The 27,302-nt window shown below is 42.0% G+C and overlaps 1 protein-coding gene and 2 long non-coding RNA genes across 6 annotated transcripts; 1 reads left to right on the forward strand and 2 right to left on the reverse strand.

The window, feature by feature from the left end:
* Positions 1-998: 998 nt before the first annotated feature.
* Positions 999-6,411, reverse strand: LOC140588278 (uncharacterized). Of its 2 annotated transcripts, XR_011989630.1 has the most exons (4): positions 6,347-6,411; positions 5,321-5,440; positions 3,148-3,222; positions 999-2,340 (listed from the first exon to the last, which is right to left on the reverse strand). It is a non-coding gene; the product is annotated as an uncharacterized lncRNA (long non-coding RNA). The 2 variants fall into 2 exon arrangements; XR_011989629.1 differs by having other exon boundaries at positions 999-3,222.
* Positions 6,412-12,579: 6,168 nt separating this feature from the next.
* On the forward strand, positions 12,580-27,254 carry LOC111845689 (parathyroid hormone-related protein-like). 2 transcript variants are annotated; one of them, XM_023815293.2, is made up of 5 exons: positions 18,587-18,823; positions 18,990-19,054; positions 19,383-19,504; positions 24,835-25,299; positions 26,381-27,254. In XM_023815293.2, the coding sequence occupies exons 3-4, from the start codon at positions 19,398-19,400 to the stop codon at positions 25,274-25,276; spliced, it is 549 nt and encodes a 182-aa protein (XP_023671061.1). In that variant the 5' UTR covers positions 18,587-18,823; positions 18,990-19,054; positions 19,383-19,397; the 3' UTR covers positions 25,277-25,299; positions 26,381-27,254. The 2 variants fall into 2 exon arrangements, with proteins under 2 accessions (XP_023671062.1, XP_023671061.1); XM_023815294.2 differs by lacking the exon at positions 18,587-18,823 and adding an exon at positions 12,580-12,715 and having other exon boundaries at positions 24,835-27,254.
* Positions 12,696-22,119, reverse strand: LOC111845690 (uncharacterized). Of its 2 annotated transcripts, none has more exons than XR_002838695.2 (3): positions 21,575-22,119; positions 21,128-21,419; positions 12,696-13,687 (listed from the first exon to the last, which is right to left on the reverse strand). It is a non-coding gene; the product is annotated as an uncharacterized lncRNA (long non-coding RNA). The 2 variants fall into 2 exon arrangements; XR_002838694.2 differs by having other exon boundaries at positions 21,796-22,115.
* Positions 27,255-27,302: the final 48 nt, after the last annotated feature.

The following is a 27,302-nucleotide window of genomic DNA, read 5'->3' on the forward strand; positions in this document are numbered from 1 at the left end:
TAATAATTCGTTATCTTACGGAGTAGTTTTCCTTTTAGCTAAAAATGCATTTTGCACGTAACGAAAATAACTCCGCTCGAGTCCGCGCTTGTGGCTGTAGTGGTGTAATCGTGCATTCCATTTGCCTCGGGATCCGATTTTCGGATTCCGATATTACGTCACATCCGCTAAAAACTCGGGAAAACCGAGTCGGATTACAGTAGCAATACCATGGATCCATATGGAAAAAGCAAGATTTTTTGCTTAGCCGGACAACTTGTCGGATTTAAGGTACCTCAGTTTAAATGGCCTAAATGGCCTTTATCTTCGTTCACTTACAATTAGCCCGAACTACCTTAAATCCGACAAATAATCCGACTAATCATGAAATCCAATTCTAGAACGGTTAACTGGTAGCCATTGTTACCAATATCACTTGATAACACATTACGCGCGGTGCTTCACGTATAAAACTCCGTAGCAACACGTCCACAGATAAATTGGACGATATAGTGTGTGCGACCGATTTAATGAGCCACAAATGAGAAGTAGTGCTTAAACAGGATAAAGCTACAACTTTCCCTTCTGTTGATAAAGGGCGCAGCCATCTTCGATTCTGAACTCGGGATCCTCTGCGTTATCCGATCGAGATATTTCTCGGATCTCCGAGAAATGGGAGCGCGCATGTCATCACTTCCGGCTTCGAAACTCGGAATCCGACTCGGAATCCGAGTTCCTAGGGCAAATGGAATGCACGATAACAGTCTAAAGGGCACTTCCTTGCCAATTTGTTATTGATCGTGTAATTCACGCGAAAGTATTCAACAATTTAAGTTGAAATGTCATATTGTGTTTTTTTTTAATAGCACAATGGATTTAAATGTGAAAAAGTACATACAGCATATATAAACGTAATTTACCGCGGTTGTTAGGTGCTGGAAAAGCATAAAAATGCACCTTGAAAGTGCTTGAAAAGTGCTGGAATTTGAAGTTGGAAAAGGTGTAAGAACCCTGTGTCAGATTCCTTATATGTTATCTTAAATTTGATGCTAATTCTGATTTTAGTCTTGATTAGTTTAATTTCTTTGCTCTCCAGTTTTTTGACATTCAGAATCTTCAAAATATAGCGTTAAAATCGTTAAGATACTCGAAAGAAATATGGGTACCGAAGAACAGCGGTCGTAAGTAGATTAGATCATAAATCGGCCCTTTATTTTATAGGCAAAAATGATCATATGCATATAACTGGTACGCAAGTATAGGCGCGCAATTTCTGTTTTGTTTCCTATTCCTGTAGTTTAAAAGTTGACAACAACCTGTAGTCTGTTTGTTCTAACCAGGATGCTAACAACAAGTGTCGCATATTGTTTGAGCCTCACAGGACTGAAGTGGCAGGGATGAGAATCAGCACCTCCAAACACAAGGCTCTGGTATTCCCTTGGGAGGTGAGGTGAGGGGTCTCAGAAGACTCCGCCCTTAGTGAAAGACTTTAAGTACCTCTGAATCTTGTTCACAAGTGAAGGTGAGAGGGAATGTGAGATTGAAAGGCAGGTTGGTTTGGTGGCTGCACTGAGGGGGTCCATGCTGATACAGGTGTTGTAAAAAGCGACCTACAGTTTGCCAGTCAATCCCATTCCTCACCATCGGTCCTGAACTTTGGGTAATGGGCAGTGGTGGCCTAATGGTTAGGGAAGTGCAGCTGTGATGGAAAGATTATAGGTTCGAATACCTGACCAGTGAGGCACCCTGAGTAAGGCACTGCTCCCCAGGTGCTGAACTAGCTGCCCCCTGCTATGTCATGACGTCACATATGGGTTAAATGCAGAGGACACATTTTGTTGTTGTGCTGTGGTGTGTCAACAATGATCACTGATCACCAAATTATCAATAACAAGATTGCAAGTACAAGTGACTGAAATGAGGTTTCTCATATAAGCTGTAGAGTGAGGACATTGAAATAGAGCCACTGCGTCTTCAGATTAGGAGGAGCCAGTTGGTTTGGATGGTTTGGGAATCTTACATGGATGCTACTTGGACATCTCCTAAGGGAGCTGGAAAAGGCCCAGGACATGCTGAAACAACTGCATCTCCCAGCTGGCTGGAGAACATCTAGGAAATCCCCAGAACAAGTCTGTGTCCATGAAGAATCCCCCATCTGACCTGCTCAACATGCTGCCACCATGACCCTCACCTGGAAAAGCAGTGGGAAAATGATGATGATGAAATCCAACCTTGAATTTTTAAATAAAACGGAATCCCAAATGGCACAGGTTGACGTCTTGCAGGCAGGTTGACGTCTTGCAGGCAGGTTGACGTCTTGCAGGCAGGTTGATGTCTTGCAGTCATTCTTTCTGTAATGCACTTTTGACATATTAAGGTTACATTCAAAACAAGAAAGGCACCAATCTATTTGAGGTAAATGTCTTTAGTAACCTTCCAATTAAAAGTCAAAATGACATATTCCAGAATTTTCCAGGCCAATCAGATAATCCCTACATTCTAAGGGAGATTTCTCTTGAACTCTTTGAACCCATAATATGAAACGTCTGACATAAAAACATGCTGCATGCATGAATTTGTTGTCACAATAGTTCTAAATCATACAAAACTGATTAACATTAAATTTATTTTTTCAAAAATAGATTTGTTCTAGAAAGCTCTTTAATTAAAACATGGGAAAACAACAAGAGGGGGATAATTAAGTAACATTGCAAGTTAACAAGTTTTCCAGTGGAATATTTCTTATGTTGACAAGTCCAGAAATAACAATTACTCCTAACTTTAAACATATGAAAACAACAGTTTACACAAGATTACATGCTCGCTTGCTGGTTTTGCAAACAGCTACTTGTGAAAAAGAGACCATGGTTTTTGATGGTGATGATGCTTCTGTGGGAAAAAGCAGTTCATAGAACAGATATGACAGTTACATGGGCATTCTGGGTAGTCAAAGAAATCCTCCTCCGTACAGTATTTCCTCTTATTTAACTATGTTATAACTTGCCATTTCAGTAGTGCATTGACTAAAGTTAAACCAAATTATATCCATGTATACATTTTTTCAAAACACATAAAAGGCAGACTCTACTTTAAAGTGATTCGGACATAAGTCAAACCAGACAGTAAAGTGTGAACATCCATCCATTCATCCTCCAGCAGCTTACTTACCCTTTCCTAGCAAGCAGAGGACATAGGGAAGGGAACACCCTGGACCAGATTCCAGTCCAGTCCAAGGCACAGGCACTACGAGAAAGTTCAATATACCAATTCACCAAACTACATGTCCTTAGACTGCAGAAATAAAGCTGAAAACTACAACACGAAGTGGAAATGGGATTCGTGACCCTAAACCCAGGGGCATGTTATTGAGGTACTGTGCCACCCATGCAAAGGATGAGTAATCCACACTGGTTTATTCTGTTCCCTGTGAGATATTCTCTATTTTCCATATTCATGGACGGCGACAAACAAAAACCCACAGCCTTTCTGCACTGGTCTTGTGTCATTCTGGCAGCACATTCAAAGAAAACAATGTTTAATTTTATGCAGAAAGTATAAAATTTTCTGCCAAATGGGTTATTGATAGCGGATTATGTTAATAAATAATTTTAAAATTTATTTTTATTTAGCTTTTGCTGCCAGTTGGCCTTTAGATGTTTGTTTTCAGTAGTGGTAGTTCCAGAAGCTGCAGTTATCTTGTAAAATGAGTTCTTGCAATAAAAGCATTTACAGGTCGAGATCACTGACTTAGAGAAAAGTAAAATGAGTGCAATTAGGCTAATTTATCTCTGACATAAAATAATCTTGTAAAAGAACACAGTATTTTTTTTATTACACATAGATTTTAGTTTATAAAGCATGCCTCCTAAATTTTATTGTTGAAGTGAGATAAAAATAAGGGACTTAAATCCTTCTTGTTATCTAAAAAAAGACTGCTGGTTAGTTACATCCTATAAGAAACAGATGAGCAGCATTTCAAAGTGTCAGTTTGTTTTCTGATTTCTAAAATGTACTATTATTACTTTTTAAAATCATTTTTTTGCACTTAAAGATTTTAAGGCTCAAAAATTATGCATACATAATTTTGTTGTGTAATACAACAACATCAAAAGATTCTTAAATTTAAACAACCTGTGCTCAGGGTTTCTGAGTTATTTGGACAAAAGCAATGTGAAATTAATTTGTGTTTATCATTGATATTTATTATGAAGTTGCACCAGATTAATGCCCAAAATAAGATTCAGAGTGGTCACTTGAGCTTCAAGGGACAGTCCAAGGTTGATGGGATCAGGTGAACGTGTGTAAATATAAATGTATCGAAGGTAAACCAAATGTGTTTTGGAAGGTATTTTTTGAGTTTGAATAAGACTGTATCCAAATTCCTGTGGCATAGAACCACTTCAGATGTTCAAGTATAAAGATGAGAATTATGTTAGTCCATTAACGAAAGTCCTCTCTTCTGGCAAAAACAGGGTGGACCGCAACCCAGAATATTCCTGTGTGGAGGCAATCGATCAAAATATTAGACCTTGGGCCACATAACTGGACTGTTCAAAAATGTCTGTGAACACCTGGATATATTTTAAAATGTATATGAGGCACCACATTTTTCTTCTTCCCAGGGTACAAAATTCATCAGTAAGATTCTGGGCTTGGCATTCTATATGGCCAGTATTAAGATATATCCTATCATATTTCTGACTTTGCCATAACATTGACATACATCTGTACCATTGTGACAGTTACTGTCTGTATGAATTTTGATGTATTGGTTAGAAATTAGAACTGATGCAGAGTTTGAGCCGAGACGATGTTCTTCCTAAAGAAAGCCGCTGTTTTGACATTACGTCTCTTCTCTATTGAACCATTAACATAGAAAACAGCACAATTAAAAAAACATTTAAGTATTTTCAATAAATATGTATGGATTTTGAGCAAACTGATGTCGATTAATGTTCTGGTGCGTTACAGTTTAAAAGTCTCACACATAATCTTGTGAACAAATTCTGGGTCATATGTTCAGGCATATTGACCATCCTTTCACCACTTCCAAAGTGATGCTTTGACCAGCTCTGTCTGGGAAACCTGTGGGGTGTAAACACGACACTAGTGATTTCATGAGTAAGATAGCCTGGAAGACGATCCGGTCCACACACTGAAGCCATTACCACCAGTCTTAGCCACAGCCTTGACGCATCCTATTGGTCACAATAAAAACACAAGGCCCGGGATCGACTGTAAATAGCAGCTAGTCTTGGTGGGTGGGAGAAAACGATGGTTACTATGGTGTCTCTGTGGAAAACCTTGTCGACAGTTTTTCAGACATTCAGACGATACCCACCCCTCACGATCTGGAAAAGAGAGCGGGGCAGCTTCAGTCGGCTACAGATGGGCTTCCCGTGAGGTTCGACTGATGACAAATGGCACACTGACAGCTCAGTAGGCCTTCCCAAAGTTGTCTCTGAGGGGAGAGATCATTCGTCTTTGTTGCCGGTCATCCAGTGGATTTAGTGTTACACCCCCTTTCCCAGGGCTGTAATCAAAGAGAACGGGCAGGTTTTCCCTCCGTGATTTTTTTCTTTCCCTTCTAGAATATGCCATATTTTTGTTTTGTCTCTCCGTACTATTTTCAGTTGGATTTGTCCTTTAACAGTCCTACACTCGTTGATCAGGAGTTCATCCCTGCGAGCAGTCAGTCTGTCTGCTCAAATTGTTTGGATGATTCGGGTATGAGGTGTGGGATGCTGTCTCTGGAGGTTCTGTAGGAAAGTTCGCCTTTAGTGACTATTTCCATCGCCATAAGCTTCTCTGACTTGTACAGCTAATAATAGGAACAGCAGGCCAGATCTGAATCGTTTTGCATCGGCGTCAGACACAGTTTCTCCAATTTCATATCATAACAAGCAACTTCTCAAGGTTCTGACCGCCACCACAGGCTGACAACACAAACCTAAGACACCAAAGCTGCTTTAAATAGACTGATTGTCAAGAACATAAAAGAAACTATGACAGTCGGGGCGGGGGGGTGGCTAAAACTTGTTTGTTTGAACATTAATTTAACTTGAAGCTTTATTTTAACATTGCGAAGGACATGCTGAACTATTCAAAATAGGGGAGCGCAATTGAACTGAACTGAAGCAACGAAATTCCACCCATAGACCATTATCGCATCTTCGGGTTGTGCAGTAATGAAGCCAATCGCCGTGCAGTGTTTGTAAACTCCAAGGAAGACGTTCTGAGAAAAGTATCAGATGAGAAACAGAGGCTGCGAATATCCCTGTAATTACTCAATCAGACAAGATTTTCCCTGGGCAAGCCGTGGGCCTCCTCCACGCGCCCTGACATTCTCACCCACACAAGCACTTACCCATAATGCCAATCTGCATCAGAGAGGGGCTGCTGCAGTCTGACACTGCGGCTGGTGAAAGCTACTCCACAGACAGAACACGACGTCACCGCTCCCTTGAAAACAGAAAAGCCTGCGACGGATTTAGCCGGCCTGCGGAATCCCACCTTCGTCAACAGGGTTTACAACCGAGCTATCTTTACCAGGGTCTTTGGAGCAGCAGCGAAATAAAGTAAACTCAGACTGTGAGTTATGCTCTGTGTTTACTGGCTGTGGAGATGTAGTTTGTGGTGAATCGCTGGGGTTTGGGCGAACGGGCCCGGGTGGTGTCTGTTTGGGGTTTATACCCAGGCCCAGCTGGCAAGCACCCTGCCAACAGAGCTGAGGTGAACAAGTGAAGGGACCAGACTCTGGGCTGCTTGTGGTCAGGGAACGAGACTGTGCCCCCCTCCGCTCCCCGGGGATCCAGACCTGGAGCACATCCATGACCTCAGACTAGGCATCATAATCAGAGGCGCTGAGTGCTTCAGGAATGCCAAAGAGTCACAGAGGTCCGCCTTCTCCAGCTAACACTGGGCAAGAGGTAAATTCCCTGCCAGTCATTCGATTCTTCCAATAACAATGGCCTAATATCTCAAACAGACGGAAAAAACAATTTTCAGATCTACAGCCTTGCCCTCATATTCACAGTATACCTGTTACCAAACACTGACTTTTGAGGAACAGTGATATGTCAACATTACCTGATTTAGTAAGAGGAGAAGCACTAGCTGCTTCAGGACATTAGCACCTCTCTGTGCCGTCCTCTGTGTTTTCATTGGAGGTTTACAAAAGAAACGGTACCATTTCTGTGACAACATTCTGTATAATCATAATGATAATAACTATGCATTCCCGGCCCAGGCTAACAATACATTATTGTATGACTTGACGGCTTCACTCTGGACCTTGCCATCACTAATATAAAGTGCAAGCGCTCAAGGCTGAAGGGGAGAAACTCTCTGAACATCAGTTTGAAGGGCATCACGGGCTATTGTAGGTGTACAGAATGAGTGGATGTCGTAGTAGGAAAGAACTGTCTTTCATGGCATGAGTTGCTACAGAACACAGTAGCCCTTGGAAAATTTCACGTTTGTAAAACCATGAAGGACGGTTCACTTTTGTGACACGGTGAGGGAAGTGCTTTTCCTTTTTGTTGTCGCCAGTTCTACTTTCTGGTACTTGGCCTGCTGGTGGGACCCAGCCGCACGTTAAGTCTTCATAAGACTGCAGGTGAATGAGTTTCTCACCAGGGGCCTGTGTTTTATTTCCATGGCTGTCAACGGCTGCTACAGATGACTAGCAGACGATGGCAAATCCTTACCTCTAGTTTCCGAAGAGCATACGTGCGCCGGTTCTTTCCTGGAGCCCCGAAACACGACTCTTGACGTAAACAAAGGCCTCGAGTGAATATTTTGAGCGAACGACGGACGGCACGAATGTTAAAGACGTACAGCGTGTTTCCAGATACCTGTGAAAAACAGAGGAAACACGCTGTTAGAGGCTCAATAGGCTGGAAGCATAAGTGAAGCTGAATGTGTGCAGCATTATGTTTGTTTGAGTGGAAAGATAGGGTGAGAGAAAAAATGCAGTGAAACTGTTACAGAATGAGACCGTTACCACATTGCTGGTTAGTAGCCTCTTTGTCTCTAGATAAGCCCTCTGGTTTAAGCTTGGCACCAGTCTGTGGCAGCATCGTTCTCTCTGTGGAATCCTCTGGTACACATGTGCTATATTATTGTGACATTTTCCAGTATAGTTAGTCTAGGCTGTAGGATAGCCACTTAATACAGCAGACCACAAGAGAAACCCTCGAGGACAGATGGCGCCCATATCAAAGAATGTTCTTATCTTAATTTCTAGAAAAACAACAAAATCATTTATGTCACTCGGTAACTTTAGATGACGCACGGCCCCAATTCCAAAATGTCGTACATTTTAAATTAAACCCACCTAACGTATACGTTAACCCCCCCCCCACCCCCCGCCCCCCGCCATCCTCTGTTTCTGGCAAAGCACAGAAATAGCAGGTTTTCAACACTGGCAGTAAAACATGTTCAGAAACACATGCTTTTGTCAGCTTGGCTCTTTCATAATTCTTGTGGTTAGTTTACTGTGGTTTCCATTTGGAAAGGTGTCCTTTGATATGATGTTAAAGTGGCCTTGTGTAATTCATACCTCTTCATTTTTCTGCCCGGCTGTGTTTAGGGACAGCTGAGCGGGGGCCAGCCTGCGGAGGACAGCACCAGTGAAGTTTTTCAGTTGAAACCAGAGGGAGGAGGCTGCCAATGAACCAGTCTTGTTTTGAGGTATAAAGTGGGTGCAGACCCAGTGTTGATTGGACCCTATTGCTCATTTCCATTTCTGGAATGGAAGCCGGCAGAAAAGTAAACTGTACAACAAAGAGGCTGGTCCTACTCTACATGGACCATCATGGACAGCCAGCATGGAGATTGAAGCCATGCTCTGGCATCTGTCTGCTCGCAGATGAAATAGTCTGGATTGTTCTCATGTTTCACATCTGACTGTACAACACAAAGGAAATCAGACCCTACCAGTGGCTGTTAATAGCAGGGACCACAGACGACACCATATATCGACATTGGTGCCCGACGTGTCTGTGTGTGTGTGTGAGCTCTCCAGGTTTTGGGGAGAATAGGTTCTACCTGGGAGCCTTTTGACGAGAGCGATGCTCTTCAGGATTCTTCTCCACCTCGGTGACCCGGTCTCAGAGACCTAGGAGAGATATAATGCACACACTATACATCTTCCTGTTAACGTGACTCAAACTAATTAGGAAACTCACTGTTGCTTATTTATTGGAGTATGTCTTTTGTTCCTGTACCTAAGGATTTTTGTTTATAAACTTATCAAATGCATCATACCAGGAAACACAGGGAACAAAGTTGAGGATACCGTAGATCAGGGGTCTCAAACTGCAGTCCTGGGGGGCCGGAGCCCTACACAGTTTTTGGTTTACCCTCATTTAACATACCTGATTCAACTCCTTGTGCTAATTACCACACAGCTCTTGAGCTGGATCATTTGTGGTGGAACAGGGAAAGAACTAAGCTACACAGGGCTCCAGCCCTCCAGGACTGGAGTTTGAGACCCCTGCCCTAGATTGTGTACCAGTGATGCAATTCACCATGTTTCTGGAGTGTGGGAGGAAGTGCACACAAAACACAGGGGAAATGTTCAAAATCCACACAAAACCCTCAATTCTGGCAGTGTAACAACACGCTCAAGCCACTGAGCTAATGTGCAACAAACACACTCATTTTAAGTAAACCAGAACCGTCAGTGCCTTTGTAACTGTCTTTAATTTACTAAATAAAATAATTAACTGGGCTTTGTTTTTCAAGTTTTGTAGTATGAGTTACCCACATGCGCATAAATACGGCATGTTTTGAGTAATGATGTCCAGAGACAATTTTTTTATTGAAATGAGAGTAAGCCATGAGTAACAGTCGAGAGTATATTTCATTATATTCAGGTGAATCTAATTATAGTTTATAAGAAGCAAGATTAAAAAAAACTTTGTTGATAATTTGTAAAACTTGGAATGAAGTGAATAGTAACAATTTATAATAAACTCCCAGAGGCTAATGTATTCCAAACGTTAACATAATATGAGACAAATTAAAATTAGTAAAAATATTTTGTGACTTTATAATGTGCTTTAGCTGATTGTTAGATATTTCATCAACCATTTCTAAATGTTGAATGAATAAATGGTTATTTTACTAATGAACCACATATTCTAGGGAAATGCATATACTGTTATGTCTGCAGGCCTTTTTTTGTATGGTTAGTAAATGAATGTTGTTGGTTGCTTTTATTGTGCTTTTCGTACAAATAGAAAGTGACTGAGAGGTGAAATTTAATTCCAGTACTTAAAATGAGAGTCCCAATTATCTTCATTTAGAACAAGAGGGAATGGAAAATGAAGAATGAATGAATGCGAGTAATTTTATTCTGATTAAAGGAACTGGAAAGATAAATCAGGAGCAATCCTTCCCTGCTTGAACACTCATAACCTAAGACAGGATTCTAGGAAGTCTAGTATTTTCCAAGTAGAAGCTCCTGATGGTCCCACAAGTCTGCCTTGTTGTCTTTCAAATAGCCATATTCAACATGGCCCCTATCCTGTGTTATCCCAATGTGTGATGCTGGACCCCTCCCAAAGGGGTGGAAGTGCAGTCAGTGAGTTCAGTCTCCCATACACCTTGCCAAACCCGGTGAAGAGGTGGAGCAAGGCCACAATGACTACCCAAGACTAGAGGGACCCCTCAAGGTGACGGAACTGTGTGGGTTGCTGTAGTACAGTATGGGCAAATGCACTGACCTGGGGGGTGAGTGAAATATTCCTCATTACACAGTTGGTCTCTGATGAATCAAGGATGAAACCAGAAATTCCTCACTCAGCTTTTGTATATAAGATGCCTTGGTGGAGGCAATGCTTCCACTAAAATAATAGAGCTGAATCCAAAGACCTCTAAAGGCCTCTAAAGACATCTCAGGTTCATCTGTTGCAAGCCATCTTTCAATGTGCTGTTCTGCCTCGATGGATCTAAAACAATGACTGACACCACCAGACCCAGAAATATGATTGGCATTGTACTTTCAGAGTATCTGATCTTTTTAGAAGCATCCGATCAGCCTACTGCAGAAGAGTCCTAATCAGCATTACACAGGCTGGCTTCTTCTCCACAGAACATCTCGCATGGTGCGAGGGACATTTTTCATATGTAGATATGTAGGTTAGTGAAAAGCAAAGGTCAGAGGAATAAATAGATCTAGGTGTTAGGATATAATTGGCTCGGATCTGAGGTGCACGGATTAGTGATGTAATGTGATGCAACAAGCCACTGGCTCCCGATGGGAAACCAGGTGGCAGCAGCTATCACGATGATGGTGCTCAGGATGGTCACCATGATCTGTTAAGAGACACCAAGAGAGGAGAAAAGAAAGAGAACATCTGCATTTCACTGCCCCTCTGGAGTAGAGTGAATTGGTGAATTATTTAGTTTTTCAGTTGGTATTTTAAATTTCCTAGGCCTGAGGTGTTTTTATCTGAAATGAAGTCCCCTGAAAACATTCTGTCATTAAATGAGTATCAGTTAACCCTTTACAAGTCCCTTTAATGAGCCGAGGTCATTTTTAAGTTATTTGTAGAAGAGCAGAGTTTACTGGTGGGGAAAGTCTGAGCGATGTGTGGTAAGCGAGTGAGCTTGTGGGCCACCGTCTGGTGGTGGAGACCGGCTTGCCACTTTGAGTTTTCACCGAAATGCTCAGCAAGTTCGGATGGCGAGTGACTGAGCGGCCATCCAAAACCACGGCCCTCAGCCGAAGACCGGAAAACCCTCGGCCAGACAGCAGGAGTGGAAACTCAGAAGTTCACTGGAGACCAAGATTAGGAGGGACACTACATAAACAACAGGGGTGTGTGGAACAAACCGCTACACCGTGGCTTGGATCGCTCCCACACTGTAACCCACTCAAAAAGACTTGGGTTGGGGGGGGTGGTTATTGCTCAATTAAAGACATTTCAGGTGTGAACAACTGTAAAGAGTTTTTAAAATTCATATACTCACACACGCACACACACATAATATATAATATTAGTATTATAATACTGGGATTAATTATTTAATAATGTGCCTCAAAGTTCTTCCTAAGTACATGGTTCAGATGAAAAGTAGCATGTTGGTTTTGTCACATAACTTAGTTTACATAACTTCTAGAAAGTTTTATTCCCCAGTTTTTAATCTATCAATATCCTAATTGCAGTTCATCTCATAAAGGAATTAAGGAGCTCAAATAAATTCCCTTTCCTTTCCCACTCAGGGTCTGGTAGTAAAATATAACCTTATAAACAATAATTTTCAGTTCAGTTTATTTCCAAATAAAAGACAGAAAAAGCCAAATAGTTAAAATGTGTCAGCCGTGTGTGAGAGATCGTGTTCATTGTGCTCGTTCCGGTTCAAAGCTTGCCGTGAGTAAGCTTATGCATGCATCCAATTACACATGCAGCATGTCTTCTGTTACCACAAGGCGGAGATGATGACTCGCAAATGATGTCAGGAGACGTTAACCTTGTATATATGTTGAAAATCCAATGTGCCTTACGATTGAGCACAGAGGGCCTCAGTTGAGGTTGTGCATCTAAGGTTGCGAGTTCTGATAGAAAAGCTGTTACAATTAGGTGTACTCTGAAGAAAACAACGAAAAGAAGATTGATCCCTGTATCTAGACCTTTCCAAAATCTATCTAGATACCAGCTCCCACTGGATTGCAAATGATGAAGAGGAAATAAGACTGATACGAATTTCAGCTTTTCCTGAATCAGTAAGTCTTTTCATTTTTATTTGTTCACAGTTCACATTTATACTGTCATACTTAATACAAGTTTAATGTGATCTATATTTTTACAGTTAGATGCTACTAAATATGTGCATATGTTATGTCTGTTTTCCTTTCAGTAAAGTGGCATAGTAGTCCCTAGCACTAAAAAATAAATGTTGGCCTTTTGTAGAGAAGATAATTAATAAAATAGGTCATATTTCATGCTTTTTTCTGTGCTATTTGGACATTCTTACAAATTTATTCCCCGAGTTGCGATAAATGCACACGTTCGCATTATTCATGTGGCTGTCAAATTGAATGCAAGACCTCGGGGCTGGCAGAACGGTCCTCGTGTGGTCAATTTATCTCACAAAGCATGGTATTGTTTTGTTGACTTAAAATTTAATAGGGAACACTCAATAAAACAATGTGTAACCAATTCCCCTAGATAAATGGGGCCTGGTATGAAAGTATACAGACACCAGCGCCCTTGGGGGAGGTAGACCTCGAGCAAGCTAATTCCAAAGCCAACAAACTAAACAAACATGACAGCTAATGTGTCTGAATACCAGCAACAGAAAGAGCAACAAAAAAAAACCTGGTCCCCAAAGGACATTTGAGTTAGACAAGTTCCAAGTTTTCTCTGGATGTGGGTAGCAGCCTAGCACAACCAGTAAAAGCTTCTCTACTGAGATGGTCAGATGCCTTTGGAGGTGTCCGGAGAGACAGATGTCACTCTCTCCTCTTCTCACACTTCGCCACACCTCTTCCGGTCTGTCTCACATCGGGTTGATCAAGAGCCAGCCTTGGGCTACATGTATGCCATGCAAAGAGGCAGGCTGCAGATTAAGCTGTGGTTTCTGGCTGAGGGAAACCAGGAAGGGACCAGGTTTGCCAAGAAGTCCAGCGCTCTCCTCACTTCGCAGCTCCCTACTTTAATGTCCGTCTCCTTCTATGTCCACAGTGACTTTGTACCTGCAATGAATTATGTAACATTTAGCCAATTGATTATTAACATTACAAATTATGATTTGGAAATAAATTTCACAATTCTGGTACAAGTTTTCAGAAAATCTGGTGCAACATAAATTCTGTGTATATATGTAAACCATTGGGAAATTTATATATAAATAAACTTAATTTCCTTCACCAACATTCCATTGTTATGTTTTAATAAACCCTTCCATAAGAGGTCAAATTTTAATGGATCCTCACTGCAGTATAGCTAATTAGCAGGTGTCATGCAATTCAAATTCTTATAAAACACCAGCTTGCTTCAGTTGGATACACCGATGTAAAAGACACCATTGACCGTATTGTGTTTAAGATCGTGCTGCTCTCGCATTGTCATCATTCACAAGGATGTTAAATAGTATGAGCAGACTGGCTGGCGCTGATCCAGTCAAGAGGCTCTGAGGAGGGTCCCGCAACACATTTGCAGCAAAATACAAAAGGCCCCTTGTGTTGTTTTCCAGAACAGTGCCGTGATATGGTTCAATCGAATCTTAGGAACAGAAAACAGCTGGCCAATACCATAAGAATGCATTGTTAGCCGTGTGTTTCTGTTCTCACTTCCTATTTAGCATGGGTGGGGGGGGGGGTTTGGAACAACTAGACACGGTGGGGATTTGCCAGCGGTTGTCCTCTTGACAACGACCAGATAAGGATTGTTTAGATCAGAATGTAACGGGCGACTTTAAGAGAGGCGAGATGGGATTGTCAAGTCAGAATGTGAGAGATTCCATTTAAAACTCTGTCTCAAGACATCGCCTGCGGTCTTCCTTCCATTAGTCTTTCTATCTCTTATCTGTTTCGCTTCACCGGGTCAGAATCATGCCCACAGCCTCTCAGGAACAGTAGACAAAGTCCTCCTGTTTCACCAGATTTTTTTTGAGCCAGAATGTAAAGGCAAGGCCTAAAGAACATTATATTTAACTGGAAGTGGGTTGCTTACTTGAGCTGACAATCAGATTCTCAGGAAAGAAACATCATAATTATATTCATAACGTCAGTGTGCGTGCAAATGCAGAAACAGCCCTGGGGGCCGCGTCAAACAAAGCCCGGGATCTGGCTGCCACCAACACTCCAGATCGATGTCTTCTGTCTAACTAGTTCCCTCGCTATGTTTCAGTGAGCAAGGGTAGGGGAGACGGGGAGAAGGCATGAGGAACACAACAGTACGTGCCTTTGTCAGAGAGCCTGTTTTCGAAAGGGGCGAAGAAAACTCCATAAGATTAAAAGCAGGGTTTTTTTTTTTTGATGCATGCTGCATTCTGCCAAAACGCAGCAATTTTCTAGGAATCAAAAACAGCTTTCCTGGCCCAGTTCCCTGCTTTGCTGTTGGCTGCCAGGAAAGTTTTTTTTTTTTTTTTACCTGTTTATATGCAGGTAAAGTGGACCTTGCAGAGGGGAATCGAATGAGCTTTATTTTCCTACCGAACCCGAGGCAGGATACGAGTGGCTGGAGGCCGCCACTGATGGCCAGCCGGGTAGGTGAGGGTCTTCTCTATGGCTAGGCTATAGGCTGAACCGTAAGAGCTATGAGGAGTTCTTGTCGTCCTGGGAACGCTGCTCACCCAACCACGGGTAAACCACAAAGCACTTAGGAAACTAATTTGTTGCCCACCAGCATGAATCTGCCACCCAAGGCTATTCTTTCAAGGCAAGTTTCATTAATTATTCTCAGTCCAACCCTAACTGAAATGTTTAAGGAATTGTATTATCTTAAACAAGTCACTGAGTTCACCCTTCAGACAGTGTTCAGGTGAGCAGGGATGCCAAACAATCTAAATAAATCGGGCTGTAAATGTCTTTCTTTCGACTTAATAGTTACAGGTATGTGAACATTGTATAAGGGAAATACAGATAAGTTATTTCAGAAGGCATTTGTACGCCATTCAAAAACTTCTGAACACACACTGATACAACTACCCTGAGAAAACTATGACCAGCTATGAGACCCTGTGTGACTCGCCCTCCCAGGATGGATGGCTCCTCAAACCGCACCCTTTGCAGCTTTTGATAAGATATTTTGTTCAACAGTAGAAATATACTAATTTTAAAGGATCACACCATTGCTGTATTGCAATGTGTTTGTGCTGGAGTTATTTCCTTATTACACAATTAAGTCATCAGTCCACCCTGCATGAATGAACTGCGCAGGAATTTAGACAAATACAAAGATCTCACCATTGGCTTGACAGGTCAGTTGGAATTTAATTTAGTATATTCATCTGTCATAATTGCTTATCAAGTACAGTGTCACGGTGACCCTGGAGCCTCACAGAGGAAGCACAGAGCACAAGCTAGGGAACACTGTGAACAGGATGCCGGTCCATCCCAGAGCAGAAACACACACATCACACAAACCATTGGTGCTGAAAAATCACCGAGAACCGGGAGGCAGGATTTCCCCTCAGAGGTCTAGACACGAGTCGTAGCTGATTTAGTATTGAGTCCAACGGCTCTCCTCCATGAGCAAATTAGTCATATTTTAATATAGGGTTTTAGTGACATTTTGAAATGCTGCCTTGTTTCCAGAACTTAAAAGGTGATCAAGGGGTTGAACTCCAGGAAGGATCTGACGAGCTATTTCTTATGATTCTCTCCAGCCGAGAGGAAGCTAATGAAATAAGGGTCAGATTAGTAATTAGGGCAGTCTGGGTGAAACAACACTCAAATCCTGGCTCCTGGTGTTTCCGTGGCACCTTATCGGACTCCTCCTTGACATCATCTACCGTCACAGTGGGGGCCGACGCGGACCTCCTCCCTGAGCTGACCTCGGAGGCCAGTGTGGGCACAGAGAGGCTGCGCCCCAAAAGAAAATAGTACAGTCAGACAGCCGCTGCGGGGAACGTGCTCTCCCCTCAGCTCAGCTAAAGAACGCGAGCCGTAACACCAGCACGCCGGCTGCGACCTGGATGAGTGTGGCCAGCACTGGCCCCGTGACAGCTCATCCCGGAGATTGTTCGCTTTGCACTTGGAGTTTTGGAGGAGATTCTGCTGAGCGAGATGTGGCCTTCATAGGCCAAAACCTCATTTGAGCTGTTAGGTGTCTCCCTGGGCATGATTTGGGATGCGAAAGGAATGTTTCCTATGAACAAGTGCCAGTGGAAAGGGCTATGAGTTAAATTACCCATAAAGCGTTTGTTTTCTGTGTTTAGTGTTCCACTAGTACAAAAGGCAACGAGCAGCCCTCTGAAGCGGAGAGCTGCACAGGGATGATATCTATCCCCATCCCCATTCATCCCTGCAAACATCTAAACCATCCCTACATGCATGGGAACCATGCACCAACACAGCAACAGTACAGTGTAAAATTAAACACGTCCATATTTGCCTTTAAATATCTTAATTATTAAATTACTCACTTGACACTGCCACGAGGTGGTGGGGGGCTGAGAACAAATCATTTAACAGAACAAAGGCATTTATAATTAATATAGCACATATAAGAATATGCATATGCGAGCAATTTCCACAGTATTACCTCTTTCCCCATTCCTGTGCAACCCTCTACTCAAAAGCTCTGAATAATGCTTTTAATTACAGCAGTAATAGCATGAACTTGCACAGCAGAGAAGTGTAAGGGCTGGATTTCCTTCCTCCAAGATTCATATTTTTCTGTTGTTACTATTGTGAACTTTTTTGATGTTTGACCCTTAAGATCACTGATAGCTTGTTTTTTACTGGTATTCAGGTCCACGGTTGTTTCGAGGGGTCAGATAAGACACCACAGCGTTCCTGGGTAGATTCTCAGCAAGGCAGCAACACAACTTTTCTGTGACTCAGGAGAGTTTTAAAGTCATAGTCTCCGTCTGGCCGCAGTTTGAAATGTGTCTGAGGAATGTAAAGCAAGTTCAGCCTAATAATGTCACCAATGAAAACATTTCAATGTAATAGAAGAAGAAGTTGGCAGAGACAGAGCCCCCCCCCCCCCAAATGGAAGAATGGGAACAATATAAATACCACACAAGGACACTAAAGTGTCAAAAGAAAACTCATGTATAATGTACATGGATTCCTTATCTTGCTGGTCATGGTGAATATAAATCCAGTGTTTCCCAATCCGGTCCTCAGGGACCCGCAGCCGGTCCACGTTTTTGTTACCTCCAAGCTCCCTGCCAGACAGTCCACATTTTTATCATATTATCTAGACACATATACTGATGTATATGCATTATAGCCACTACAATAAAAGTTGATGGAAAAACAGCACCATTATGAATAGTGATCTTTCATGATTATTTTATCACAAATACGTAGTTAAGAGGACACTGTGCTTTGTAGTTTACTTAGAAGGTGATGGTATTTTTCAGTTATAATACAACAATGCCCATATTCCTTTGAACTTCTAAGGAACTTCTGTTCCTTAGAATTAATTTTAAAAAAGAAAGAACATGTCCTCTTTATATTATAATTGGTACAGGTTCAATTCCCACAACAGGTTTGTTTGGAAAGCTGCTTAACCTGAATTGTCACAGTTCATGTTCAGCTTTATAAATGAGTTACAAATGTACAATCTATATGATTCTGATTCTGAAAGAGTACACTAAACATATAAGTAATAACATTATAATGATTTTTTTCATAATTCAGTTCTACAAAATCTTGCATTGTTCACATTTCATACTTTAAATTTCAGTTGTGTACAGGGTGGGGGGTGACCATTCAGAGGAGCAAAAATGACTTTTTTTCTCAGTGAGATATACCCTTGTCTTAATTCCCCCAACACGATACCCATAAAACCTTGGTGAACTGAGTCTGAGCTGAGTCAAAACCCACCTCAGGGACTGGGCGTCACTTGGGCGCCCCCTTCCTGCCAATGCCGGCTTAGCAGGTCAACTCCCAAGCAGGGCTGGCTGCAGGCTCTTTCTCATAAGAGTTCCAGATGTGCACCGTGCACAGACAGCATGCTGCACTTCTGCCCATCAGTACCAAGCCAGCTGCAGCTGCTGCCGGTACCCCTGCCCAGCTGCCTCTGTCACGGATCCCAGCTCCACTTTAGCCTCAACAGCCAGAGGAGTCGCCAGCACGGCTGAAACTACAGCACTCTTTCTTCTTTTTATCCTCATTTTCCTTCTTTTATACCAGGAAGTTTTATTTCAAAAAGTAAGCAAACTGCTCAAGGCATGTGGAGATAATGCTGACTGGAAGAGAACATGATCAAAAGTTTTTTTTGTTTCCCCCCTCTACAATAACTTCACATTTAATCATCTGTTTCATCAAACTGTGACATGATCACCAGGGTTGAGCCTTATTTTGCTTTTCGTTTCAGCCTGGAAAACTTTGTTTCAGAAGCCAGCAGAGAGAAGTGTCCAAACTTTTGCAAGTTTTGGGAACGTAAGTTTTGATCACCTCCTCCTGATTTCCTCTGATTTTGCAATGAGGGTGCACTTTGAAAACTTTCCATAATGGTTTTAGTAACTGATGCAGCCTTATTTTCAGAAGAGGCATTTTTTTCAGAAAAATAATTATTTGATGTTTATACTCCAAGACAATACACTGTGAAATAAAATTCAGATGACACCCCTACTGGTTTAATTTGCAAATAAAATTGAATGACTATTAGGACTATGTGTTATATACTTAACCACATTAAACTGGACAGGGCAGGCTGTGAACTTTGCCTATTGCATGTTCAAACCTGAACACTGTTTCCCTTCCACAGGAATCTGAATTCAGCATGTTTTGTTCTAGAAGACTATTTCAGCAGTGGAGCTTTGCCGTATTTCTCCTCTGCACTCCTGTTCCTTATTATGGGAGGCATATTGACGCACTCACTAACAGAACGTAAGTGCACCTTTTTAGTTACCTTATAATGTTTTACTGCTCATCTACTTGAAATCCGACTTTCTCAAAAATATATATACTTGCACAAGAAACATTTTTCCGTTTTAAACTGCATACAGTTTCAAACCAATTTAGATTTTTTTTTTCAACGATGCGATTAATATTCCTCTTATTGACAATAACAGTAACAGCATGTCTAAAATGTTATTATTGCTAATATATACTCAAGTAGTTGCATTATTAATATTGTTGTTGTCAATATTAAAAATCAGAGGTTTATAATGTGCTTTGATCCATCATAAGGTACAGGGCTTTATGACAGCACTGAATCTCAATACCCTGTCTCAAGTAGGTCCAAATTGCTGGATCCCTGAGTTCTTATTGTAAGTGTCGACTGGATCAGGAGGAGGCCTTGCACAGAGTCCTGAGTCAAAAAATGCCCTAGTCAATCAGCAATTGTGCAATGGCCTGCTACCTACACTGTTGTTCCTGCTCCTGAGGTTCAGTTGGGGGGGCTCTCGCTAAAGCGACATCAGCTAGAGTTGTGATGGCGAGTGCTTGTCAGCAGGGCTGCTGAAAGAGGCCGCGCCCAGGAAAGGCAGGTTCCTGAGAGTTTTCACCTGGGGGAGGTGGTGACGTGAGGACTAAACCAACTTATTTGTAAAAGGCTCCCTTCATTTTGCACCTGGCTGAAGCAGGTTTTTACCTGAGCTTGAGAGACATTCTTTAGGGCTGTAAGCTTAATGCACAAACGTCTATGATAATGAACTATGATATTTCATGCATTATATTTCCACTCGGATTTGCAGTTTAGCATTGATGTAACGGGACCTGTCAGGTTTGCTCACAGCACAGTCGCCTTTGCAAATGCAATTCGTTTCAGCAGTTTTCTGGCACCAAGGATCGTATGATATTAGCTATTTTAAAAAATGTATACTAATATAGGTTTTGATCTCTAAACACATTGGCTGTGCCGGGATCAAGATGCAGGAGTTTAAACATACAAAAAATTGAAAATAACACACAAGGATGGGGGAATAAATAGCATATGTAGTTATTGTATAATGGCTTGATCTCCTCATCAATGCAATAGACTTTTTATTTAACACGCATGTGAATGATTGACATTTACGGTTTTATTGACGGTTTTAATGCAGTTAAAAACAATGTTACACTGATGATATTGCATCTTTTGTCATCTATCTATATTACTCAATGCAATTTTTTTAAAGTAAATTTTTTTAAATGCTATTAAAATGCCGTTAAATGTAATGCTGATTTTTACGCACTACAAACGTCTTTTTCTTATGTCTGCTAAATTGTAAATATATTCAGAGTTTCCAAACATTTTTTGGTAAAGCTACGAAAAACGCCAGTGAAATATATTACAGTCATTAGTCTTACTCACGTATAAAGAACTTGGAGAATTATGAAGGAACAGTATCTTATCTGTACAGCGTTATGATATGCTTAATGCCATAGTTTATACGTACTTGTAAAGTGAGAAACCAAGCGCCCAGTCACTACCACCTGTGTGATCTTGGAGTCCCTGGGTGTAAATGACCTGCTCGGGGCGAAAGACTGCAGTGGGGTGCGGACTGTCTGGACGGGCGGAAGACTCACCCTTTCGGCTTCACTCTTTTCCGAGCAATTAAGTCGGAGCAGATAGAGAGCGGGGAGACGCGGAGTGGTGAAACAACAAACTGACTCCGAAAGACAATAAAGCTAAGGATCGCCGTGAGGTGTAAACGGAACGAACACCGTCAGCGAGCTTCGCCGGAACAGACAGGGAGAACGGAGTCTCGTGGGCGCCAGGAGGCACGCGGGTGCCGCACCTGCTTCCGCGCGACTCTCGCGCACCACACGCGTCACCCATTCCGCGATTTTAGTAACCGCCCGTGGTGACAAACCGACCCTGCGAAGAGAGTAAAGTAAATACATTCATACTCACAGGAACGTTAGTTTTACAGCATAAATATTATGAGGTGCATTATAATAATAGTATTAACTATACTTATGATGATGAATCACTCATTCTCTTTATTAAATTTGAAGCTCTCAATAAATTACCCGTTAATTATTATTTTTAATATCCTTAACCGGTGAAAAGGGAGGTTTCCTCTTTCAACAGAAGTGGCACCCTTTAACACTTTTCAGCAGACAAGGTAAAGTCATCGGAACATTTCTGGTGTGAGGGCACCTAACGTATAATTTTCACATTAGCGGGCCGTGACAGCGCGCTCTCCTTCGTAAATTACTAGGTAGGCAGATGCTGAGAAAGTGGTACGTACAGGTTACACACGAGGCTCAAGTTCGATTTCTAGTTCTGCTTTAGCCGAGAACTAAAAGTGCGACGGGTTTCACGGCCTACACCCAGCGAAGGCTGCTCTCCTAATGGTGAGAATAGTACGGCACGGAGAACGTGCCCCCTGAAAGGAAACAGGGCTGCCGGCATACGCAAATCAATAACTAGGCGCAATGAGATCTCCCTGCGACTAGTCCCTTCTGTCCACGCGGGCACTGTCCGACGCGGCGGAAATGCCGAGCGCGCGCACACCGAGAAACTCCAGATCATGCTTCCCTTGTCCTCATTTGCACAACCTGTTTCTTGTACCCATTATTGCAGGGATTTCACGTTCGCACAGTAACACAGGCCCTGTTTAGACTTGGTTTTAAAATGTCTTGAGCGATCGGATCATAAGTAGACAGCAAAGACACATCGCCGTGTACACACCTGTGTTTATCATACGTCTCCAAGGTGTCCAGTTGACCAGTTGTGTAAAGATTTCGTTATTACCCCGCGCACGGCATAGTAACGTCCTTGTCGGGGACGTATACATTACAAAAGATATCTCGGCAAGTAGTTTGAGTGATCAGATCACAATGCTTCTTGGTAGTCATATACACTAATATTTAGCGCTGTCTGCTTGCGATCTGATAGCCCAAGACGTATTTAAAAACAAGTGTAAACAGGGCCGTAGATGTGCTGTGTTTGTGAAGCTGTTGGTCCTCATCTTAAGAAAATATAAAAATAAAATGTCATTAACGCGTGTCAGTAGGTTGACCATACGTCCTCTTTTTCCGGACTTGTGCATTTTTTTAGAACCTAAAATAGCTTAAGTGTCCGGGATTTAGCGTTGTTTCATGTTGACATGTGCATTCTGCAGCCAGAATACTTAATGTGTGCACATTTACCTTGCTTTGACGCCTCTCTTTGAGTCCTGCTATTAGTGTTTTCTTTTTTTTTTTTTTTTGCGAAGCAGAATATGGTCACCCTAGCTTTAGACATTGTGTCTGCTTAGCCCAACCTTTCTCACCCCATTGTACTGATACACGTACAGTTAGCTGTTAACCTTCAGAACTGCTTAGTCTATTATTCTGTTTTGGTAAACTTCAATCTCACACCCTCATTCTATACCTCAGCCTCCCACCACCAATCATTTATCCCACCCCTTAGCGTTAGATAACATGATAAGTTAGTCAAAATTTTGCCATGCCTCTCCCTTCCCTCTCTTTCCCCATGGTCACTCCTGTGTTCTCTAAATCAAGAAAACATTTGTGTAAGAGATTATATAATTTACATATGCCGTAGTCAGCCAATACCGAAGTGGTAAAATAAGAGGTCTTGTCACCCAAAAACAACATTGGACTCCATCAAGGTAACAGCAGACAGTCCTGCTGTTGTGCCCTTGAGCAATTTGCTCAACTTGAATTATTTTGATAAAGCATCCAACTGTATAAAAGTATAAAATTATCACTTACTGTCTTACTCCTTCTGGATGAAGAGAGACTCAGAAAGGTAGATATGGTCTATTTATGCTGCCATCTACTGATGGTTTTAAAACATAACTCATCTCCAAGTGGATTGCTATTGTTATATTAAAACATTGAAAACTGAATCATATCGTGTTTTACAAAATATTATATGGAATACTGTGATTTTTTACCTTTAACTTGGCAGTATGCAAGATGCTTGTAGGCTTTGTTGTGTGTCTAGCTTTCTAGGCTAGCACTTAGGATGTTTCCAAAGCTTGTAGCTTTTAAATCCATGGACATGGACGACTTTGTCGTTGTTATTTTGTCTCACTGAGTGTTTTTGGAGAAAAATGGAAAGGTGTGGGGTAAATATAGACAAGCACTTGCGTCACAGCAGTGGTAAACAATGAACGACTGAGTGTTCTGGAAGTTTTTAAAAAATTTGCTCAGTTTTGCCTAGACTTATTAATAGTTTTATACTTTTAAGACATAAAACTTGATGTTTAGCTGTATTCATATATTTCTGGATGAAGATTAATTTCAGAGAGTATGTGCGTCGATAAACATGTGTGAACATGAGTCAGACTTTACAGTCTGTAAAAATACGGAAACTCTTACAGACTTCCCAACTTGAATGGAATACAATCGGCCCAATAAACAGGCACCAACTACCGGGGTTAAAACATGTTAGTTTTGCCTTAAAAGGATAACCTTGGAGCCAAACACAGAGCTATATCTGTCAATGATTTAAGTGGGTGTTTAGGTTTTCACCATGGAGATTTTTTTTTCATGTAACACAGGATTAATTTTCTCTCTTGAATGTATTTCCACGGAACTGAATCCCGTGTAGGAGCTGAGCCTCAAAATGTCTCATGCAGCTTTCCCGTATAAACAAGCCACCGGCGCTGTAAAGTGGTTTTTGTGCATCGGCACCGGGTGCCAGCTCCCTCGCAGCCGAGGGTGGTACCGATCGGATTTATTTTAGTTAGGGTGCGAGGACCTGGAACTTTATGGGCTTCAGGTAAATAAAATATCAGACTGCTGATGGAGGTTGGCCAAGTTTCGGTAGACTTTGATTGCCTTAAGTAATACCACATTGAACAGGGGCCACTCGGCAATTTTGGCAGGGGGCTGATTATCTCTGTGTATGAAATTCCAGGGGAGATGGGCTTGGGAACTAAATCAGGAGGGAAATAAAAAGGGGGAATCTGGGCTGTGTGTGGGTTCATGTGTGACACGCGTGAAGCTAATCCCTGTGTAACCATGCGTGGCAGCATGTTCTTGTGTCTCACATTTATCCCAGAAAGTATTCCAGTGGTAGTGGCACGTTTTTGAAGCCAGGGTAACTGAGATTTAATATGTCCTGGTTATAATTAAGGATTCAGGTGAAGCATAAAACAGGAACCATCCAGAATCTGCTGGATTTTGAGATTCATCAATGCTGCTGTTTAACACATTTTCACACTCCTTGGTAGTTCATACAGAGAAAGTCTTCTGTTTTTTGTTTAAGGGACAGTCTCTTCCTTTAGCTCAGTCTCACCTCTTCCTCATGCCTTCTCATCCTCACCCCATAGGAGGCGCTCTGTGAGTCATGCCCAGCTGATGCATGACAAAGGGCGAACGCTGCAGGACTTCAAGCGGCACATGTGGCTACAAAAGCTGCTGGACGAGGTGCACACGGCGGAGACCCGGGAGCCGCTCGGCAGGAGCACCCCCGGAGGGACGGTGGGTGGCACCACTGGGGGGACCGGCGGGGGCAGCCTCCACCCCAAACCCTCTGGAAGCACCAAGAACTACCCCATGGGCTTCCCCCAGGAGGAGGAGGGCACCAACCTGCCCCAGGAGACTAATAAGTCTGCCAGCAAGGGAGCCAGCAAGAAGAAAAAGAAGGGAAGAGCTGGGAAGCGACGGGACACTGAAAAGAAGAGGCGGCGGACACGCTCTGTACTGGGGCCCGGGAGTGGCTGGCCCCTGGACTGGAGGCGGAGCTTCAAACTGCCCAAAAAACTTCACTAAGACCCTGTCAGCCTCTGACAAAGGTAAATACAGTACCTGCTGATGGATAGATGGCTGGATGGAGGGATGCCTGGATGTTTTATGGCAGCATAAAGCATCAGATGTTAACGAGAAGGTTCCCCCGACATAGCCAGCGCTGAGGAATGAAAACTAAATCCAGCTCATGTAAGGGAAGGTTAAATCCAGAACGTTCCACTGGCTCTCCTCCCTTAAACACATGGGGCAGCAGAACTGAGGAGTCTGACGGTCTCGGCGCCGTGGCGTCGTTCGAACCCCGCCAGGCTGCACGTCTTCGTCCCGCCGCTCTGAGCTTCCGTCTCGGGGATTTGGGGGGGGGGGGGTGTTTTCTCAGTGTGGGGTGTCTGTTTTGCATAATGGCAAGCATGTGGCCCAGACACCCTCCCCCCACCCCTGTGAGGAGCTGAGAAGGCATCAGAGTGAGGGGCCAGCTCTCCCAGGCTCTCTTGCATGAGGGCCCCCTTCCAGCCGGTGCCACTCCCGGCTCAGCCTGATGTAAAACAGGCCTCCATGCTGGCCCAGGAACACAGGCTCAGTGCCGGGCTGTTCTTGGGGAGGGGCTGAGTTCATTCAGCCTGGACATGCAAAATCATGCTGTCCAAGATATTAGCTAATCCTGATGGCCTCTTACCTCCCACATTAGATACAGAGGTGGACTAAAAGGAAAAATTATATAATAATAATAACATTAATGACATAACCTTACCTTCAAATAAATGTGTATACACATATATGTATATACAGTACTTCTGTTTATAAACTTTTGAAAAGGAGGCTACAATTTTTCATTGTAAGGTTTCCTAACCGTATGTTTTTATTTGTTTTAAATATGTTTTTAAATTAATGTTGATGCTGAATAAAAGTGTAATTATTCAGCTGCTTGGTTATTGGCTGACAAAAATGTCAAATACACAAACCGAATAGACAAAGTTTACATAATCACAAATTACAATAAATCATGTACCTTTAATGTGTTTTTTTGTTTCATTCTGTTCATTTTTATAGTGATATTAAAATGTATAGGAGGCATTTGTAGTACAGTAAACAAATAGCCATTCTTAGCTTTCTTTTGTTTCCTGTTTACAGATGACCCAGACACATTTGAGTGGGACATCCAAGGACTCATTACCGTTTTCTGTAATAATGATTGTTCTGAAGGTAATAGAGAAAATATTTATTGTTTGTAAATAATTTAAACACACCAGAATAGTGACTTTGATAATAAAATCGTTATTCAATGCTCTGTGGAGCTTTTGATTATTGTGAAATGTTCCTTTGTTTGGACTACACCATTTATAAATGTCAGATTTGCCATAATTTATTTTTTTCTCTTAATAATGTTTATATTTATTTTGTAAATGTGTAATGCTGCTGCTGATTTTATATATTTTTGTAACATAATGCACTTTAGATAAATAAGTATATATATCCAGTCATTTTGTTCATTGAAGTAATAAAGTGTTCTCTTTTCGTGGTTTTATTTTGAAAATCCTGAATGCTTGTATATTACTTGTATATATTTAGCTTGATATCACCAAACTGGTTTGTCCCCCAAAGAACATGCATGTCAATCGAGTTTCCAGCATATCTGATCTAGGACCTGTTGCATATATTCTCTGTGTACGTAATGGCTAAAATCTCTTCTCAATACCTCACCTACAGCACATCTCCATTCATCAAAGAAACAGCTCCCTTTGTATGCAAACTGAACACCTAATACTTGTTTAACACTTGCACTGAGATGACATCCTGTTTTGAAATGATCATACAGTTAGCAGTAAGCATATTGATTTTCTTTTTTTTGGCAGAGTCTTGTTAACAAATGATGTTTATGTCTTTCATTTTAAATATTATCATGTCCAAGGGCTTTTATAACAGGCACTGGTGCCTTGTAGTCTCAAAGCATTTTACACAAAGGAAAATGCATTTGGATGAAACAGAATAAAGATCTTATTTTAAATTCTGGTTAAGTGTCCTCCTTCCTCTAAACCACCAAACTATTATCCAT

The sequence above is a fragment of the Paramormyrops kingsleyae genome, chromosome 3 (assembly GCF_048594095.1).
Source record: "Paramormyrops kingsleyae isolate MSU_618 chromosome 3, PKINGS_0.4, whole genome shotgun sequence".
Taxonomy (NCBI): Eukaryota; Metazoa; Chordata; class Actinopteri; order Osteoglossiformes; family Mormyridae; genus Paramormyrops; species Paramormyrops kingsleyae.

Excerpts from the sequence above, each read along its gene's own strand:
- LOC111845689 (XM_023815294.2), top strand. The coding sequence starts at position 19,398 with ATGTTTTGTTCTAGAAGACTATTTCAGCAGTGGAGCTTTGCCGTATTT. Across the intron at positions 19,505-24,834 it reads GACGCACTCACTAACAGAAC|GAGGCGCTCTGTGAGTCATG; the intron begins GTAAGTGCACCT and ends CTCACCCCATAG.